At 45.2% G+C, this 18,405-nt stretch overlaps 1 protein-coding gene across 2 annotated transcripts; it reads left to right on the forward strand.

Annotated features, from left to right (window-relative positions):
* The first annotated feature begins 3,730 nt into the window (after positions 1–3,730).
* LOC135522532 (cyclin-dependent kinase 13-like) lies at positions 3,731–18,054 on the forward strand. Of its 2 annotated transcripts, none has more exons than XM_064948883.1 (14): positions 3,731–5,715; positions 10,375–10,938; positions 11,044–11,214; positions 11,377–11,516; positions 12,208–12,378; positions 12,579–12,768; positions 12,987–13,043; positions 13,184–13,285; positions 13,424–13,501; positions 14,208–14,324; positions 14,444–14,575; positions 15,517–15,716; positions 15,860–16,347; positions 16,492–16,739. In XM_064948883.1, exons 1-14 carry the CDS (start codon positions 4,577–4,579, stop codon positions 16,636–16,638), a joined length of 3,696 nt encoding a protein of 1,231 aa, XP_064804955.1. In that variant the 5' UTR covers positions 3,731–4,576; the 3' UTR covers positions 16,639–16,739. The 2 variants fall into 2 exon arrangements, with proteins under 2 accessions (XP_064804955.1, XP_064804954.1); XM_064948882.1 differs by having other exon boundaries at positions 3,740–5,715; positions 15,860–16,312; positions 16,492–18,054.
* The last annotated feature ends 351 nt before the right edge of the window (positions 18,055–18,405 follow it).

Here is an 18,405-nt window from a genome sequence, read left to right on the forward strand (position 1 = left end):
AATGTCTGTCTACTTTATTTGTTTAATGATATGTAGATATAGTGAGACTGGAGTTATGTTGATGTGATTGAAGGAGTGGCGTGGGAAACGCCACCGTAACGCAAGTCAATATCGACTGGTGATATCATCCACTGGCAAAGTGACACGACACCCACACACTACCTGGTTTGCAATCCACCCATTTTTCAGCCTTCATAGTAAGAAATTCACTACCATTCAAAAGTTTGGGGGCACTTGGAAATGTTGTTGTTTTTGAAAGAAATCACATTTTTTTTGTCCATTTTAAAACAACATCAAAAGAATCAGAAATTCAGTGTAGACATTGTTAATGTTGGAAATTACTATCATAGCTGGAAACGGCTTATTTAAAAAAAAATGAAAAATGGAATAGCTAAACTCAGCAAAAAAATAAATGTCATCTCACTGTCATCTCAATGTCAACTGGGGTGGCAGGCTAGCCTAGTGGTTAGAGTGTTGGACTAGTAACCGGAAGGTTGCAAGTTCAAAACCCTGACCTGACAAGGTACAAATCTGTTGTTCTGCCCCTGAACAGGCAGTTAACCCACTTCCTAGGCCGTCATTGAAAATAAGAATTCTTCAGTTCTTAACTGACTTGTGTAGTTAAATAAAGGTAAAATAAAAAACTGTGTTTATTTTCAACAAACTTAACGTGTATGAACATAAGATTCAACAACAGACATAAACTGAACAAGTTCCACAGACATGTGACTAACAGAGATGGAATAATGTGTCCCTGAACAAAGTGGGTCAAAATCAAAAGTAACAGTCAGTATCTGGTGTGGCCACCAGCTGCATTAAGTACTGCAGTGCATCTCCTCCTCATAGACTGCACCAGTACTTCCTGTGAGATGTTACCCCACTCTTCCACCAAGGCACCTGCAAGTTCCCGGTGATTTCTGGGGTGAATGGCATTAGGCCTCCTCCCCCTGATTCAACAGGTACCAGATGTGCCCATGGGATTGAGATCTGGGCTCTTCGTTGAGCATGGCAGAACACTGACATTCCTGTTTTGCAGGAAATCACACACAGAACGAGCAGTATGGCTGGTGGCATTGTCATGCTGGAGAGTAATGTCAGGATGAGCCTGCAGGAAGGGTACCACATGAGGGAGGAGGATGTCTTCCCTGTAACGCACAGTGTTGAGATTGCCTGCAATGACAAAAAGCTCAGTCCGATGATGCTGTGACACACCGCCCCAGACCATGACGGACCCTCCATGTTAAAATCAATCCCACTCCAGAGTACAGGCTCATTCCTTCAACAATACCTTGGTGTCTGGCTAGACTGTAAACTCTCCTTCCAGACTCATATCAAACATCTCCAATCGAAAATCAAATCAAGAGTCGGCTTTCTATTCCGCAACAAAGCCTCCTTCACTCACGCCGCCAAACTTACCCTAGTAAAACTGACTATCCTACTGATCCTTGACTTCGGCGATGTCATCTACAAAATGGCTTCCAACACTCTACTCAGCAAACTGGATGCAGTTTACAACAGTGCCATCCGTTTTGTCACTAAAGCAACTTATACCACCCACCACTGCGACTTGTATGCTCTAGTCGGCTGGCCCTCGCTACATATTCGTCGCCAGACCCACTGGCTCCAGGTCATCTACAAGTCCATGCTAGGTAAAGCTCCGCCTTATCTCAGTTCACTGGTCACGATGGCAACACCCATCCGTAGCACGCGCTCCAGCAGGTGTATCTCACTGATCATCCCTAAAGCCAACACCTCATTTGGCCGCCTTTCGTTCCAGTACTCTGCTGCCTGTGACTGGAACGAATTGCAAAAATCCCTGAAGTTGGAGACTTTTATCTCCCTCACCAACTTCAAACATCTGCTATCTGAGCAGCTAACCGATCGCTGCAGCTGTACATAGTCTATTGGTAAATAGCCCAGCCATTTTCACCTACCTCATCCCCATACTGTTTTTATTTATTTACTTTTCTGCTATTTTGCACACCAATATCTCTACCTGTACATGACCATCTGATCATTTATCACTCCAGTGTTAATCTGCAAAATTGTAATTATTCGCCTACCTCCTCATGCCTTTTGTATATAGACTCCCCCTTTTTTTCTACTGTGTTATTGACTTGTTAATTGTTTACTCCATGTGTAACTCTGTGTTGTCTGTTCACACTGCTATGCTTTATCTTGGCCAGGTCGCAGTTGCAAATGAGAACTTGTTCTCAACTAGCCTACCTGGTTAAATAAAGGTGAAAAAAATAAAATAAAATAAAAATAAAGACAAAACCGCGACTCGTAAGTGAAGAGCACTTTTTGCCAGTCCTGTCTGGTCCAGCGACGGTGGGTTTGTGCCCATAGGCGACGTTGTTGCCAGTGATTTCTGGTGAGGACCTGCCTTACAACAGGCCTACAAGCCCTCAGTCCAGCCTCTCTCAGACTATTGTGGACAGTCTGAGCACTGATGGAGGGATTGTGCGTTCCTGGTGTAACTCGGGCAGTTGTTGTTGCCATCCTGTACTTGTCTCGCAGGTGTGATGTTCGGATGTACCAGTCCTGTGCAGTTGTTGTTACACGTGGTCTGCCACTGCAAGGACGATCAGTTGTCCATCCTGTCTCCCTGAGGCACTGTCTTAGGCGTCTCACAGTACAGACATTGCAATTTATTGCCCTGGCCACATCTGCAGTCCTCATGCCTCCTTGCTGCATGCCTAATGCACGCAGGGTAGCCTAGTGGTTAGAACGTTGGACTAATAACCGAAAGGTTGCAAGTTCGAATCCCTGAGCTGACAAGGTACTAATCTGTTGTTCTGCCCCTGAACAGGCAGTTAAACCACTGTTCCTAGGCCGTCATTGAAAATAAGAATTTGTTCTTAACTGACTTGCCAAGTAAAATAAAGGATAAATAAATATACACACACACACACAGTGGAGAGAACAAGTATTTGATACATTGCCGATTTTGTTGGTGGGATGCACTGTTAAACGCTACATCCCAAGGGGTGCATCCCGTTGTTACAGGTGTCAAGCATGTGGCAGCAGTGTGTAGGAGGGAGGTTCCTAGGTGTGAGAAGTATGCAGAAGGACATGAGACAAAGGAATGTGTAGCATTGGGGAAGGTAGTGGCATGTGTTAATTGTAGGGCTGCCCATAGGGTTGGGATCAGACATTTCCTGTGCGAGAGAGGCAGGTTGAGGTTTCCAGGGTTAAAGTAGTGCGGAAATTGTCATATGCTGAGGCAGTTAAGAAAGTAGAGGAAGATGGGTCAAGGGGGAGGGATCTTAAGAGGAGTGGTGTGAGTATTAGATCTGTACAAGTACAGAGGGTTAAACCAGCAAGTGATATATGTTTCATTAAGATTGATTGGATTTTTTTTGCATTTATAGCAATGGTTATCAACTGTACTTAAGGGATGAAATGTAAGTCGCAGACAATTGAGGTTGTGGTGGCAGCTGCAGAGAAGTATTTTGGGTGTGCAAGACATTACGTCAGAATAGTTACAGGGTGTGTTAAGTGGTGCTGTCCCCTCCTTTCAGTCTGTTGGCCTGAGGTAGGACTAAATAGATTTCAATAATAGAGAAGGGTGGGTGTTTTGTTATTATTATAAAAATATGTGTGTGTGTGTGTAGTGTTCGATGGTAGGGTATTCGTTTATTCATTTTTTCAAGCAAAGTATAGGGAGTTGTACTCCAGTCTAGTAGGTGGGGGTAATGCAACATTTATTGGATGCCAACCACCCTTAAATCTCATCGAAGAAGAAGTAGTAGTGGTCGTACTAGTAGCAGCAGCCCTTCAATTTGAAAACTGGAGGGCCCGGCCATCTAACGTTATCTTGTTGACGAATTATGTTCGGTGCATATCGGTTATAAAATGTAATTATATAACCAATAAAACTCTAAATATAATATTTGAATTTATATAAAATATGTGATAATACGGCTATCCACTAAAATACGTAAACTGTCCGTGGATTCTTAAAATAGTTTTGTTTTATTGAATCTGCCGGAGTTGATTTGAACTCCAAGGAGAAAGAAAGCATAGTTTGATGCGTGCTAGCCACTTCCTTGTTCGTCCAAACTGGATTGTTATGGCAAGCGTAAAGAAATGTCATTACTAAAAAGTGAAATGTTTTTATTTCTTATTTTCAGCACTTTGGGAATATATTTTTAAAGCCGACGTGAGCTGCGATTTTCTACTAAGAAACATTTCCTTTCGAGCAGGAGATATCGGGCCTGCTATACTCAACATGGAATGCAGTTACGAGACACTGCCTAGCTAGCTACAGTTGCTAGCTAGCTCTGGCTAGCTAGATGGCACATCTTTGGAATCTTACAGTCCCGGATTATAATCATTTACTTATTTTGTCATATGAAATTAATTTAATCGAGGGAAACATTATGGATTTTTTGGGAGATGATGAATGCGATGGATTGTCGTTTGTAATAGCTCACTGCTGGTTACCGTCTGACTAGCTAGTTATATTAACTTGCTAGGCTAGCCAATTTGTTGCAAATGTTTTGTGTACCAAGGAACATAACACTGAAGACAACCAATGTTACCAAAAGTATATATCACATATTTTTGATAAATGCCTAACTCGGTGGTAATTCGCGAGGGTCGGGGAAGAAGCCCATCCGCACAGAGAAGTGACAGACCGGAGCGGCGCAGTAGCGTTAGAACTATAAGCGGTGCTACTCAGCAGCGAGAGAAACACCGGGAGAAGAGGCTGTCGTCTAGTAGAAAGAAACACAGTCACGCTAGGGAGAAAGAACCATGGCATACGCCAGATGAACCAGGCAGTGAACGGAGAAGCACTCTCGTAAGAGAAGGTGAACCTCGGACTTTGGTGGAATATGACGACGTGAGTTCCCAATCGGAACGCTTTTCTGGGAGCCCTTCACCTAAACCAGAACCGCATGCTCGGATTTCGGCCGATCGATTTAGCAAAATTGAGTTTACAGACATCAACGGACCGACATCCCGAGAGAGATGGTCTCGAAGAGACCGGGATATAGTGCATCTCAGGAAGGATGAACAAACCAGTGGTTCATCCGAGAGGAATAGACAAGAGAAGGAACCGAAAAGAAAGGAACGCCAGAGCGGTGAGAGGGACTCGAAATCTCGTGGCGGAAGTAGCCTTAGTGCCACCAAAAACAACCGAGATAGTGCGAGAAACAGTGACAGCAACGGCAAGAAGACGTCTACAACATTGCCGCCCATGTCTTTGGATAAAAGGGAGTCTAAACGGCACAAAAGTAAGTCACGGTCTGAAAAAGAGGCCCTGACTGCATACAGGGATGCACCACAATCATACCGAGATGACTGTGAAGAACTCGGAGCCTCCATAAGAAGTCCTGGTTTCAAGGCAGAAAGTCCACATGGGACATCTTATTCCTATGGATACCAGTCTCCTAGTGGTAGTTATAATAAACAGTTTATATGTAGAAGAAGTCCCAGTTATGGGAACAAAAGGCTATCCCCGAGTTTGACATACTACAGCCGAGATGCTGAGGTCTATGGCGCCTACAACATTTCAAAGTCGCCCAGTTCATACTCAAGCAACAAAAGAAAGCGGTCTCCAACGAGCCCATTCAACAGGCGCAGTTCTCCAAGCTATGGCCGACATAGTCCATTTGAACAGGGAGAACTTGTCTCAAGTCCCTACGGTACCCGTCGGCGATCACGAAGTCCATACCGAAAGTCACTCAGCCCAAGTCCAGTCATAAGGTAAGCAGTCAATCAGATGGTACTGTACCTGTATTAAAGTCAAAGATAACACGCCTGGTATAATTCCAGGTGTCAATCGTCTAACTACCTACCTGACTGATTTGGACCAGTGTTTTAGCTTCTCTTGTGTGATCATGTTCAATATTGTGTTTTATGCCCATGGATTGCTGCGTTAAAAACGTGCTGTAAGCTCACTGCATAGCTAGCTTGCAATGTTGCAAATGGAGCCATCCAATCAGTGCCCTTTGGGTGGCTCAACCCATTGGAACGTTGTCGAAGAGGCCGGTTACATGTGTTGTGAAGCAGAGTTCGAGTCTAGTATGTACAGTGGAGGAAGCTAAGCTGTTAGCAGTACACTGACCCCCGTTACACATACTTCCTCATTATGTAAATATGATTACACAGAAGGCCTTAGTTTGGAAGAGAGGCCATCTCCTTTTCAAAATGCAAGATGGCTTAAGACAACAGAACGCTTTGGCCTACGAAGTGTTGAATTAACTTGGCACATGGAAACGGTGACAGTAACAGCATGCACATTTGGCTTATCAATAGTAAGTAAGCGCTTGACTGGTACTCTCAGTCATGGTGCCGCTAGGTGCTTTAAATGCTGCCTGCCATTGTATCAGTACCCAAATGTACAAGTGCAATGTATCTAGATACGCATTGTAACATGATAAAAAATGTTAGCTAGCTATTCACTTTGATGTATTCCATACATTCTGACGGATACATTATTTCTGCTGCTTATCACGTTGTGTGCTGACTTCATCCACAGGAGACACCAGAGTTTCAAAATCTTTTGCTTTGGTTGACTAAAGTTATGCAACACTGGCTTGAGGGGATTAAATGGGAATGGTTACAAAGTTAATATTTTGAATCATCCATTTTCTTTGTTTTTATTTACTAAAGTTTCAGTGTTTGAAATAAGGCTACACAGTGGACTACACATGTCACCTCAAGGCTCCAGAGTGAAACCATTTCAGTCAACCAGTTCCCATTTTTTAGGAGGCTAAAATCCTCATGATTCCAGTAATGAAAGTGTCTGCCTGTCACGGTATCTGTTTCACTAGGGTCTGCTGCTGTGTCGAGCGAGCCTCTCGCTCCTTTCCCGGGGGGGGGGGAAATGCTCTGATTGTATAATATTTTAAAATCCAATTGCTGGCAAAGCAATGCTGTCCTGTTGACAGCTTTCTGTAGGTATTCTTTTTATTTCTCAGCTCTTAATTTTTAGTTCAGTAGCAGTTATTTACAACTGCAATATTTTATGTTCATGTTTCCATATTAAAGGACCCATTAGCACCAACATGAAGTAAATAGAAGTATGGCAAATTGGGTGTCAAATGAAAGCTGAGTCTATTTAAAAAATGTATTAAGGCATATATATATACACTAGGGGTGTGACAATTTTAATTTTGCATTTCCTTCCCATTTAACTTCTGAATATATTGCCATACAGGACTCTACTGCTGTCGTTTGCATTTCTCTTTCATTTTTCAGGGATTTGATCTTGCAGCCTTTCATTTACTAGTCCAACGCTCTAACCACTAGGCTACGCTGCTGCCCCGATTGCATGGGCAGGCACGACTCCAACACCATCATTAAGTTTGCCGATGACGCAACAGTGGTACATCACTGGGGCCAAGCTTCCTGCCATCCAGGACCTCTATACCAGGCGGAGTCAGAGGAAGGCCCTAAAAATTGTCAGACTCCAGCCACCCTAGTCATAGACTTCTCTCTGCTACCGCATGGCAAGTGGTACTGGGGTACCAAGTCTAGGTCCAAGAGGCTTCTAAACAGCTTCTACCCCGAAACCATAAGACTCCTGAACATCTAGTCAAATGACTACCCGGGCTATTTGCATTGCCCTTCTCCCCCCTCTCCACACCACTGCTACTCTCTGTTGTCATCTATGCATAGTCACTTTAATCAACTCTACCTACATGTACATACTACCTCAACTAACCGGTGCCCCCTGCACATTGACTCTGTACCGGCACCCCCCTGTATATATATTTTTTTTTTAACAATTAAACCGCAATAGTACTCTTTGACCATCTTGAGACTCAGGAGCCAGTATACACTTCCCCAAAATACTCTGAAAATTGAAATCTGGCATTAAATTTGATGTTTAAAAAAATAAAATAAAAAATAATTAAGTGCTTCTTGTTGAATTACAAACACTTTATTAACCCCTCAACCTGCAATTTCCGCAGTCCCGTGGAAATCGATTTAATAACATCCCCATCAAAATCCATCTGTTTTTAAGATTGGGAGATGTTTTTTGCATGGGCCACCTCCCATCCATTGTCTGAAGCTCCCCAGTACCAGCAACAACAACAAAAAATGAATGGAAGTACAGTGCCTTGCGAAAGTATTCGGCCCCCTTGAACATTGCGACCTTTTGCCACATTTCAGGCTTCAAACATAAAGATATAAAACTGTATTTTTTTGTGAAGAATCAACAAGTGGGACACAATCATGAAGTGGAATGACATTTATTGGATATTTCAAACTTTTTAACAAATCAAAAACTGAAAAAGTGGGCGTGCAAAATTCAAGGGGGCCGAATACTTTCGCAAGGCACTGTGTATGTATATATATATATACACACACATACATATGTGTGTATATATATGTGTGTGTGTATATATGTATGTATATATATGTATGTTTAATTAGTGCATCTGTTCAATGCGTTTCAATTGGATACTAGCAGTAATGCCAAATTCAGTATTTCATCAAGGGGTGCAGAGTCAATAGCCTTGGTTTCTCACTGCTTTGGTGAACCTGACTGCTTTGCCAGGTTCACCAACTACTTCTCAGAGTTCAGTGTGTCAAATCGGAGGGCCTGTTGTCCGGGCCTCTAGCAGTCTCTATGGGGGTACCACAGGGTTCAATTCTCAGGCCGACTCTCTCTGTATATGTCAATGATGTCTCTCTTGCTGCTTGTGATTCTCTGATCCACCTCTACGCAGACAACACCATTCTGTATACATCTAGCCTTTCCTTGGACACGGTGTTAAACCTCCAAACGAGCATCAATGGTATACAACACTCCGCCCGTGGCCTCTAACTACTCTTAAAAGCTTAACACTAAATGCATGCTCTTCAACCGATTGATGCGCCCGCCCGCCTAGCATCACTACTCTGGACGGTTCTGACTTAGAATATGTGGACAACTACAAATACCTAGTTGTCTGGTTAGACTGTAAACTCCCCTTCCAGACTCACATTAAGAATCTCCAATACAAAATTAAATCTAGAATTGGCTTCCTATTTTGCAACAAAGCCTCCTTCACTCATGCTGCCAAAAATACCTTCGTAAAACTGACTATCCTACCGATCCTTGACTTCGGCGATGTCATTTACAAAATAGCTTCCAACACTCTACTCAGAAAATTGAATTTAGTCTATTACAGTGCCATCCGTTTTGTCACCAAAGCCCCATATACTACCCACCACTGCGACCTGTATGCCCTTGTTGGCTGGCCCTCGCTACATATTAGTCGCCAAACCCACTGGCTCCAGGTCATCTATAAGTCTTTGCTAGGTTAAGCCCCGCCTTATTTCAACTCACTGGTCACCATAGCAGCACCCACCCGTAGCACGCTCTCCAGCAGGTATATTTCACTGGTCATGCCCAAAGCCAACGCCTCCTTTGGCCACCTTTCCTTTCAGTTCTCTGCTGCCAATGACTGGAACGAACTGCAAAAACCACTGAAGCTGAGGACCTATATCTCCCTCACTAACGTTAAGCATCAGCTGTCAGAGCAGCTTACCGATCACTGTACCTGTACACAGCCCATCTATAAATAACACACCCATCTACCTCATCTCCATATTGTTATTTATTTTTTGCTATTTTGCACCCCAGTATCTCTACTTGCACATCATCATCTGCACATCTGTCACTCTAGTGTTAATGCAAAATTGTAATTATTTCGCCACTATTGGCTATTTATTGCCTTACCTCCCTAATCTTACTACATTTGCACACACTGTACATGGACTTCTCTTGTGTTATTGACTGTACGTTTGCTTATCTCATGTGTAACTGTGTTGTTTTTATTGCACTGCTTTGCTTTATCTTGGCCAGGTCACAGTTGTAAATGAGAACTTCTCAACTGACCTAAATAACTAGTTAAATAAAGGTGAAATAAAATAAAAAGGGGTCTTAAAATTCAAAATCAAATAGATAAATTCTCCTTGGTATCATCATTAAACAATTCTATATGTTAGCTTAGAATCTTCATCACCACGCCCAGCATTTTATCCACAAGTTAATTTGATGGCAACACATCTCTTGTGGGGAAAAAGTGCATGTTGTTTTCATGCTGATTACAAAATATATATATATAGTTGCATAAATCTGTGGCCAATTGGATGGAAACCTAGCTACTCAGAAACATTGGTGTAAATATGAGGTCAGGGTGGAATCTGGATTGCCTGAGAAAGCTCTGCTTTGTGAAACATATTAGTAGAACTGTTTTACTAGATTGTGATTAAGGTTGTAATGATGCTTTTAATGGCTCTAAATATAAATGTCCATTTCAGTAGTCTGCTAGATTTGCACTAGGTAGAAATTATGCACCTTTTTAATGAGAACTTTTCTCCTGTGATAAAGGTTCATCATACAACCTGTGTGTCTCCTTTCTCCAGGCGATCTGGCAAGTCTCGAAGCAGGAGCCCGTATTCCTCCTTGAGGCACTCCCGCTCACGCAGCCGTCACCGCCACTCTTGCTCCCACAGTCGACCTTCCAGCCTCTCCCCCAGCACTCTGACCTTCAAGAGCAGCCTAGCGGCCGAGCTCGGCAAGCAAAAGAAGGCAAAAGCTGCCGAGGCAGCTGCCCGGGCCAAAAGCTCCAGCAACGCCTCCAATGCCACCAAGGGCCCCTCTACAGGCTCCCTCCAGCCCAGCCCTAAGGCCAACCCCACCATCAAGATGGGCCGGCCCCCTTCCCCGCCACCTCCCGAGAAGGGTCCCAGGACCCCTGTGTTGAGCCAGCCCCAGTCCCCTGCAGACAGGACCTCCAAGAGGAGCACAGAGCCCCATCAGCCCAGCAGGGACAGAGAGCGGCACCCCTCAGAGCAACGGGACAAGAGGAAAGCACCAGCATCTGGACAGGGCAAAGAGAAGGGGCGAGTAGCTGCCCCGACTGCCTCTACACTGACATCTCTACTCCTGCCCCTGCACGTCCTCGAGCACTTAGATGGAGCAGACAGGTAAATGGAACGTAATAGAAAATAGCTTTTATTATCGTTTTCATCACTCTACCTCTCTGTGCTGTTCCATAGCCTAACTTCTCATTCTCTTCTTCCCCTGTGCAGCTTGAAGGAGGTCATACCTTCGCTCTCAGGGAAGAAGCCAGCAGAGCATCAGAAGGCCCGCCACCTCCTTGCCGACCTGCCCCTTCCTCCTGAGCTCCCCGGAGGCGGCGCCTCCTCCCCCCACAGCCCATTAAATGAGAAGAAGACCACCGCGCTTCACCGTCGGCCCAAGTATGTCTGAGCCCCTTGGCCTTCTGTGTCTGCTCTGTGAAACCATTATACTCACCCTACCTCTTCCATGGCCTATGCTTCTTAATGCTCCTTGAGTTTCTACTACCTGTTGTTGACCACCACTGCTTGACCTAATCTCTAGTTGGTTTGTTTGTCTCCCAGGATCTGCGGCCCACGTTTTGGGGAGATCAAGGAGACTGAGATAGACTGGGGGAAACGGTGCGTGGACAAGTTTGAGATTATCGGCATCACGGGAGAGGGCACCTACGGCCAGGTGTACAAGGCAAAAGACAAAGACACAGGTGAGGACTACTTAATGCTTTCTTTTGTCAACATTTAATGTAGATCATAGGCTACGCCCTATCTTCCTGGTAGCTCATATTATAATAATTATTTCACTATCAACATTTTAAATGTCTCTACACGCTCTACTCAAAATTGAATTCTTTCTATGCCCTGTGTATCATTTATGTGTGAACATGTTGTAGCAGGATCAAGGGTGTGGGGTTTCCACATCACCAAGTTCAATAACAAAACAGGCACCACCACTAGCCCAAATGTAATGCAAAGGGGAAGTTTATTAGGGATTTTGGTACACGGGGAAAGAAGGGGGAATTCACCCATCACCTCACAGTCCACAAGTCGTTCCGTTTTCCAGGGGTAATCCTCACACTCGGGTTCTCAGCCAATCTGGTCTGGTACATGGAGGGGTAGTCCGACAGCCCAGGTCACAATGGGCAATCACACAGATTTTTCTCTCTTGTCTCAGCTCCTCTGCCCCTTTGTGTAGGCTGCTCCATTCTTAATCCGCAAGCACTCCCTGGCTTAACAATTCAGTCTTGCCTTGTTGGGGCAGGAAGTCCATATAAAGGCTTGTGGGTAGAGCCTGCAAGCTATCGTTCCTCAATTACCACTCCCCTCACCTCTCCCTGCCGTCTGCCACAATGTATTTTATAATATACTCTGCCCTTTATCTCTATCCCCATGGTGTAGCTGAGATGGTGGCCTTGAAGAAGGTGCGTCTGGACAACGAGAAGGAGGGCTTCCCTATCACCGCCATCAGGGAGATCAAGATCCTCCGGCAGCTCAACCACAAGAGCATCATCAACATGAAGGAGATAGTCACCGACAAGGAGGATGCCCTTGACTTCAAGAACGACAAAGGTCCATATGACAAACCCTCTGTATTAGTATGTCCGCACTCCGTTCCCTAAATAGTGCACCACTTTTGACCAGAGCCCTATAGGACCTGGTCAAATGTAGTGCACTATAGGGAAAAGCGTTTGGGACGCAGCCCCATGTGTCTGCATTGTGTTTATCTATGCATCTGTTTCCCTTCTATATGATCCATCCTCCTCCTACAGGTGCATTCTACCTGGTGTTTGAGTATATGGACCATGACCTGATGGGCCTCTTGGAGTCAGGCCTGGTCCACTTCAACGAGAGCCACATCAAGTCCTTCATGAGGCAGCTGCTGGAGGGCCTTGACTACTGCCACAAAAAGAACTTTCTGCACAGGGACATCAAGTGCTCCAACATCTTGCTCAATAACAAGTGAGTGCTCCTCAGGATAGCTAGCCTGCTGGTCCCATATCTGTCGGTGCTGTCTTGTCAACTCCTATGGTCATTGTCACGCCAAAGCACAAGCAGATCTGGGACCATGCTAAAGGGTAGCCAACGTCAAAGAACCTGTTTCTATCCACTGCGGTGGCAGTGTCTGACAGAAAGGGTTTGGAGGTCAAGTTAAAGCCGTGTTCTGTTCTCTCCGCCAGGGGTCAAATAAAGCTGGCAGATTTTGGACTGGCTCGACTTTATAACTCTGATGAGAGGTAAGTGTCCCGATATTGCTTACAGTTGATTACTGCCCATAGTTATTGGATTTTCAGATGTATATATGTTTCATCAAACATAGGTCTCAACTGTGTTTTGTTGTGGATGATATTATTGACACTGATGCATTTTGTAATAGCCGCCCGTACACCAACAAGGTGATCACCCTGTGGTACAGACCCCCTGAGCTTTTGCTGGGGGAGGAGAGGTACACACCTGCCATTGACGTATGGAGCTGCGGGTAAGAGACATACATTGCGTTGACATTCGGTATGGTGTTTCACTGGGTTATGAGATTCATGATTCTTGAACCAAGGACAGATGATCATGGTTCTATAAAGATGATAATGTATTCATTCTGTTTTTGTCTGAAATCCAGGTGCATTCTGGGGGAGCTGTTCACAAAGAAGCCCATTTTCCAAGCCAACCAGGAGCTTGCCCAGTTAGAGCTGATCAGGTACGTTGTGGTCAGAGGAAACGGGTACTATAAATCTGTCATTGTCTTTTTCTCAGTATTCGTTTAAAGATTCACTATTAAGAAATTGCTCTGTCGTCATTTCCTGGTTGCTAAAATGCTAATAGTTCGCCGAATTTCAGTATGTGACAAAACAAGAAAATAAAGAGTAGAGCAGGGCTCTCCAATCGTGTTTTCCTGGAGAGCAACAGTCCAGTAGGTTTTTACGCCAACCCTAATCTAGCGCACCTGACTCTAATAACTAGCTGATTGATAAGCTGACTCAGGTTAGTTACAACTGGGGTTGGAGCGAAAACCTACAGGAACAGGGTTGGAGAGCCCTGGTGTAGAGAATCATTCTACCATCTAAACTGCTGTGAAATATATTTTCCATAGCCAAAAATATTGTATTTTCAGCTGTTTGAAGCTGATGTACAAAACTGAGAGTAAAAGACGCAAAAACAAAACTTAAAAACAAGAAGCATAGAAATGGCACACACAGAACAGATCAGCCACTTCTTAGATTTGCTTTCAATGATTGACAGATCTATAACTCACATTTCTGTGTGAATTTTGTTAGGTCCCCCAAAAATGTACATATTGCATCTTTAACTGTCTGAAAGGCCTTCAGCTATCTCATTTGACAGTGTTTCCAAATGGGGCACATTACTGAACTCTAGCCCAAACTGATGGCTTCTCTCCCTTCCAGTCGTATCTGTGGCAGCCCCTGCCCCGCCGTGTGGCCAGACGTCATCAAGCTGCCCTACTTCAACACCATGAAACCAAAGAAACAGTACCGGCGGCGGCTCAGAGAGGAGTATGCTTTGTGAGTCAATCATCTTGTTTGAATTCAGTAAATGGGTTCGTCATTGACGTATGAAAATAATACATAGCATTATTCTTTGGCCGTGTTTGACTAATCACTTGGTCTTTCTCTCTGGTCAGTATTCCACCCTCAGCCCTGGACCTGTTTGATCACATGATGTCGCTGGACCCCAGCAGGCGCTGCGCGGCCGAGGCGGCGCTAAGCAGTGAATTCCTCAAAGACGTGGACCCAACCAAGATGCCCCCACCAGAGTATGTTTGGGAAAAGCCGTTACACCTCAGTGTCTGTGATCCATCACTGTAGAATTGTACACTTCCGTTCAAAAGTTTGGGGGCACTTAGAAATGTTCTTGTTTTTTAAAGAAAAGCAAAAAAAAATGTCCATTAAAATAACATCAAATTAGGCATCCCGGGTGGCCGCGACCGGGAGGTCCGTGGGGCGACGCACAATTGGCCTAGCGTTGCCCGGGTTAGGGAGGGCTTGGTCGGTAGGGGTGTCCTTGTCTCATCGCGCACCAGCGACTCCTGTGGCGCATTGGTGCGGCTGGCTTCCGGGTTGGATGCACGCTGTGTTAAGAAGCAGTGCGGCTTGGTTGGGTTGTGTATCAGAGGACGCATGACTTTCAACCTTCGTCTTTCTCTAGCACGTACGGGAGTTGTAGCGATGAGACAAGATAGTAGCTACTACTACAATTGGATACCACGAAATTGGGGAGAAAAAGGGGTAAAAAAAAAAATATATTTTTTAAATAACATCAGATTGATCAGAAATCCAGTGTAGACATTGTTAATGTTGTAAATGAATAATGTAGCTGGAAACGGCAGATTTTTTTTAATGGAATATCTATATAGGCGTACAGAGGCCCATTTACAGCAACTATCACCCCTGTGTTCCAATGGCACGTTGTGTTAGCTAATCCATGTTTATCATTTTATAAAGCTAATTGATCATTAGAAAACCCTTTTGTAATTGTTAGTACAGCTGAAAACTGTTGTTCTGATTTAAAGAAGCAATAAAACTGGCCTTTTAGACTAGTTGAGTATCTGGAGCAATCGCATTTGTGTGTTCAATTACAGGCTCAAAATAGCCAGAAACAAAGCACTTTCTTCTGAAACATTGTCGTTCTGAGAAATGAAGGCTATTCCATGCGAGAAATTGCAAAGAAACTGAAGTCCCCATTGCTCCTTTCCAGTCTCCCCCTGTGGCAGGACTGCCATGAGTTGTGGAGTAAGAAGCGGCGGAAACAGAAGCAAATGCCAGAGGAGCTGCCAGCTCCCAAGGCCCCCCGTAAGGAGCTGGGGCTGGGAGATGACAGTCGTAGCAACACCCCCCAGGGCTTCCCTCCACCCGGGGGGCTCAAAGCCCAGACTGTGGCTGCCTCGGCCCTACTGGGTGAGTGACTGTGTCTCTAGTCTAGTACTGCAAAGTCAACCCACCATACTTGCCTCATGCCTTGTCAGTTACACACTAACAACAACTTGGAGTGAATTAATAGTTACTTTTTAGTAAATCATGTTTTCCCTTGTCTCCCGTAGACCCAAAAGGTCCCAACTGCCAGCTGACCCAGGAACAGCTGGCGGTCCTCCTCAAGCTGCTTGGCCAGTCTAAGAGCACTGTCAACGCAGCCCAGATCGCTAAGGTCAATTCTGAGACACTGCAGCAGCTCTCCAAGGTCCTGCCACCAGCGCCCTCTGACTCCAACCAGCCCCCAGAGCCACCCCCAGAGCCCAAGCCCCCTCTGCTGGGTGGAGTGCCCCCAATGCCCAAGCTCCCATCACCACCTCCCTCGTCGGTTTCGCAGGGAAAGCCTGAAGGTGAAGCATCGTCAGCCACCCAGACGGCGGTCACCATGCTGCTGGCCCAGCTCCTCCAGGCCCAACAGAGGCAAGAGGCCAGGGACGAGGCAGTCGGCAGAAACCCACTAGCAGGACGGCCTCCGCCACCCCCTGAGCCCAAGCAGCCCCAAGAGCCCATCCCTGTCTCACCAGGTAACTACACCCCTGTCCCATCCCTGTCTCACCAGGTAACTACACTTATATATATATATATCTCTCTCTCTATCAGGCTCTAATTTCTGGACACAATGAATTTAATGTTGGATAGAACTCCAACTAGAACTATCCCTTTGCATTGAATTAACATCATGTCTTGTGCATTTCCCCCTTAGTGTCTGAGGGGAGTGGAGTTTCCTCCAGACCCATCCTACCCCCTGACCAGAGACCTCCTGAACCTCCAGAGCCCCCTCCCTGCTGCGAGGACCTGGACTACCGGCAGAAGATGGAGCCCAAGACTGGCCACCTGCTGCCCATGCTGATCTCAGGTGAGGGAGGACGGTTCCCGAAGCAAGTTTACTCACCACACCCCAGCGCAGAAGGACCGGGCTATGGTGGTGACTACAGCCGCCCACCCCCTCCACCCTTCCCTCCTGCAGGTTTTGGCAACAGCTACATGGGCCACATGCTGGGGGGCGGCCTGCCCCCCCACGCCCTGAGGGAGGTGTTCACCAGCAGCGCTCCAACCCCCGGCTCGTCCTCAGCTGCCGGGTCCCTGGCCCCCTCACTCCAGGAGCCCTACCCTTCAGGCACAGGGGGAGGTAGAGGTGGCAGTAGCATGGTGTTCAGCGGGGACAAAGACCACCGTTTTGAGTACAATCAAAGCCACTCCTTGCTTGTGGAAGGGCAGGTCAACCCCACCAACATCCAGCTCTACAACCATGCCACACCTCCCCCGCCCATCCCACCTCCGGGCCAGTCCTGGGGCTCCCCTTCCCAGGCCGGGGCCCCATCTATGCCCCTTGGCTTCAACACAAATGTGAACTCAACAGCCATCCGAGGGCGAGGCCTCCCCTTCTGATTGGCTGTGGCATAGTGAACGGGGCGGGGTGTGATGATGGAAACACCCCAGACTTGAGGACTCAAAAGAAACTGAGCCCCAAACTCTCTCAGGCTGACCAGAGGGATCTGGAAATGTGCACCTGATTTTGTAATAATTAAAAAAAAAATCTTTGTCAAGCATTGTAGTCCTAATTTATCTGGAATATGGGGTATCTTGCAGAAGGAGAGGGCTTTTCCTGCTCGTAACATTTTGTATTTTTTTTGGTAATCTATTCTACTTCTGTCTTTTAAATTAAACACACATTTTTCAAGTGTACCAGGCTAGGTATGCGTTTTAAATATGTACTTTAGCCGTTCTTTAATTACTCCCGAGCAGACTAATTAATATTTTTTTTGCACTACTGACTAAAGAAGGTGAGAACAATTTAGGTATGAAATGAATGAAGTGCTATATCTGCACAATTATAAAAATACCTGTTATGTAGTTTTTGGGGGTTAAGAATATGTTGCAACCAGGAGGTCTCAGTTGATAAGGCTTCTCTGGGCTTGTTTTTGATGAAAGGTTCAAGTGTTATTGTCACATCCACAAGTACAGTGAAATGCTTAACTTGCAAGCTCTACCCAACAGTGAAGAGATCATTGGTTCCAGAAAGACTGGTAGCTCTTGGGTGAATGCAGTAAAACTGATAGCTACTGAATGACTTGATGGAAGGCTGTGTTCACTTTAAATTACACAAGCCCTCTGCCAATTGCCATTGTAAAATCATATGTAAAACAAAAAGAGATGTAACCCAAGTTCAAAATTCAAAAAGGAGACAAGCAACTGTCCTTTTGTACTAAAATGTGATTTTTCTTCCCCCATTTGGCAAATGTTTATTAAAAAAATGTCAACAATGCTTTCTTTGAGTGTACTTTTTTGATGAACGATAGTCATGAGGTATCATCGGTTTCTCTAAACACAGAGTTGCAACATCGCAGGACTTACGTGAACGCTTGCTAAACAGATCAGGCCGGGGTTTGAGAAGACAGTGGGAAAAGTGAAAAATTCATCCTTTTATTACATTTTCTCAGTCTAAAGGCACAACCTAGATTCCAGTCAATGTATTAAATCGTTGAACATGTTATTACTACAACTGTGAAAGTGAGAAACTAACATTTTCATGAGCTTTTATATCAAACGAGTGTCTATGATTTGAAAGCCTGCACATGTGCAGTTTGGCGCGAGATGACCATTAGACCTGATGACG

This window comes from Oncorhynchus masou, chromosome 30, assembly GCF_036934945.1.
Source record: "Oncorhynchus masou masou isolate Uvic2021 chromosome 30, UVic_Omas_1.1, whole genome shotgun sequence".
In the NCBI taxonomy this organism is placed as follows: Eukaryota; Metazoa; Chordata; class Actinopteri; order Salmoniformes; family Salmonidae; genus Oncorhynchus; species Oncorhynchus masou.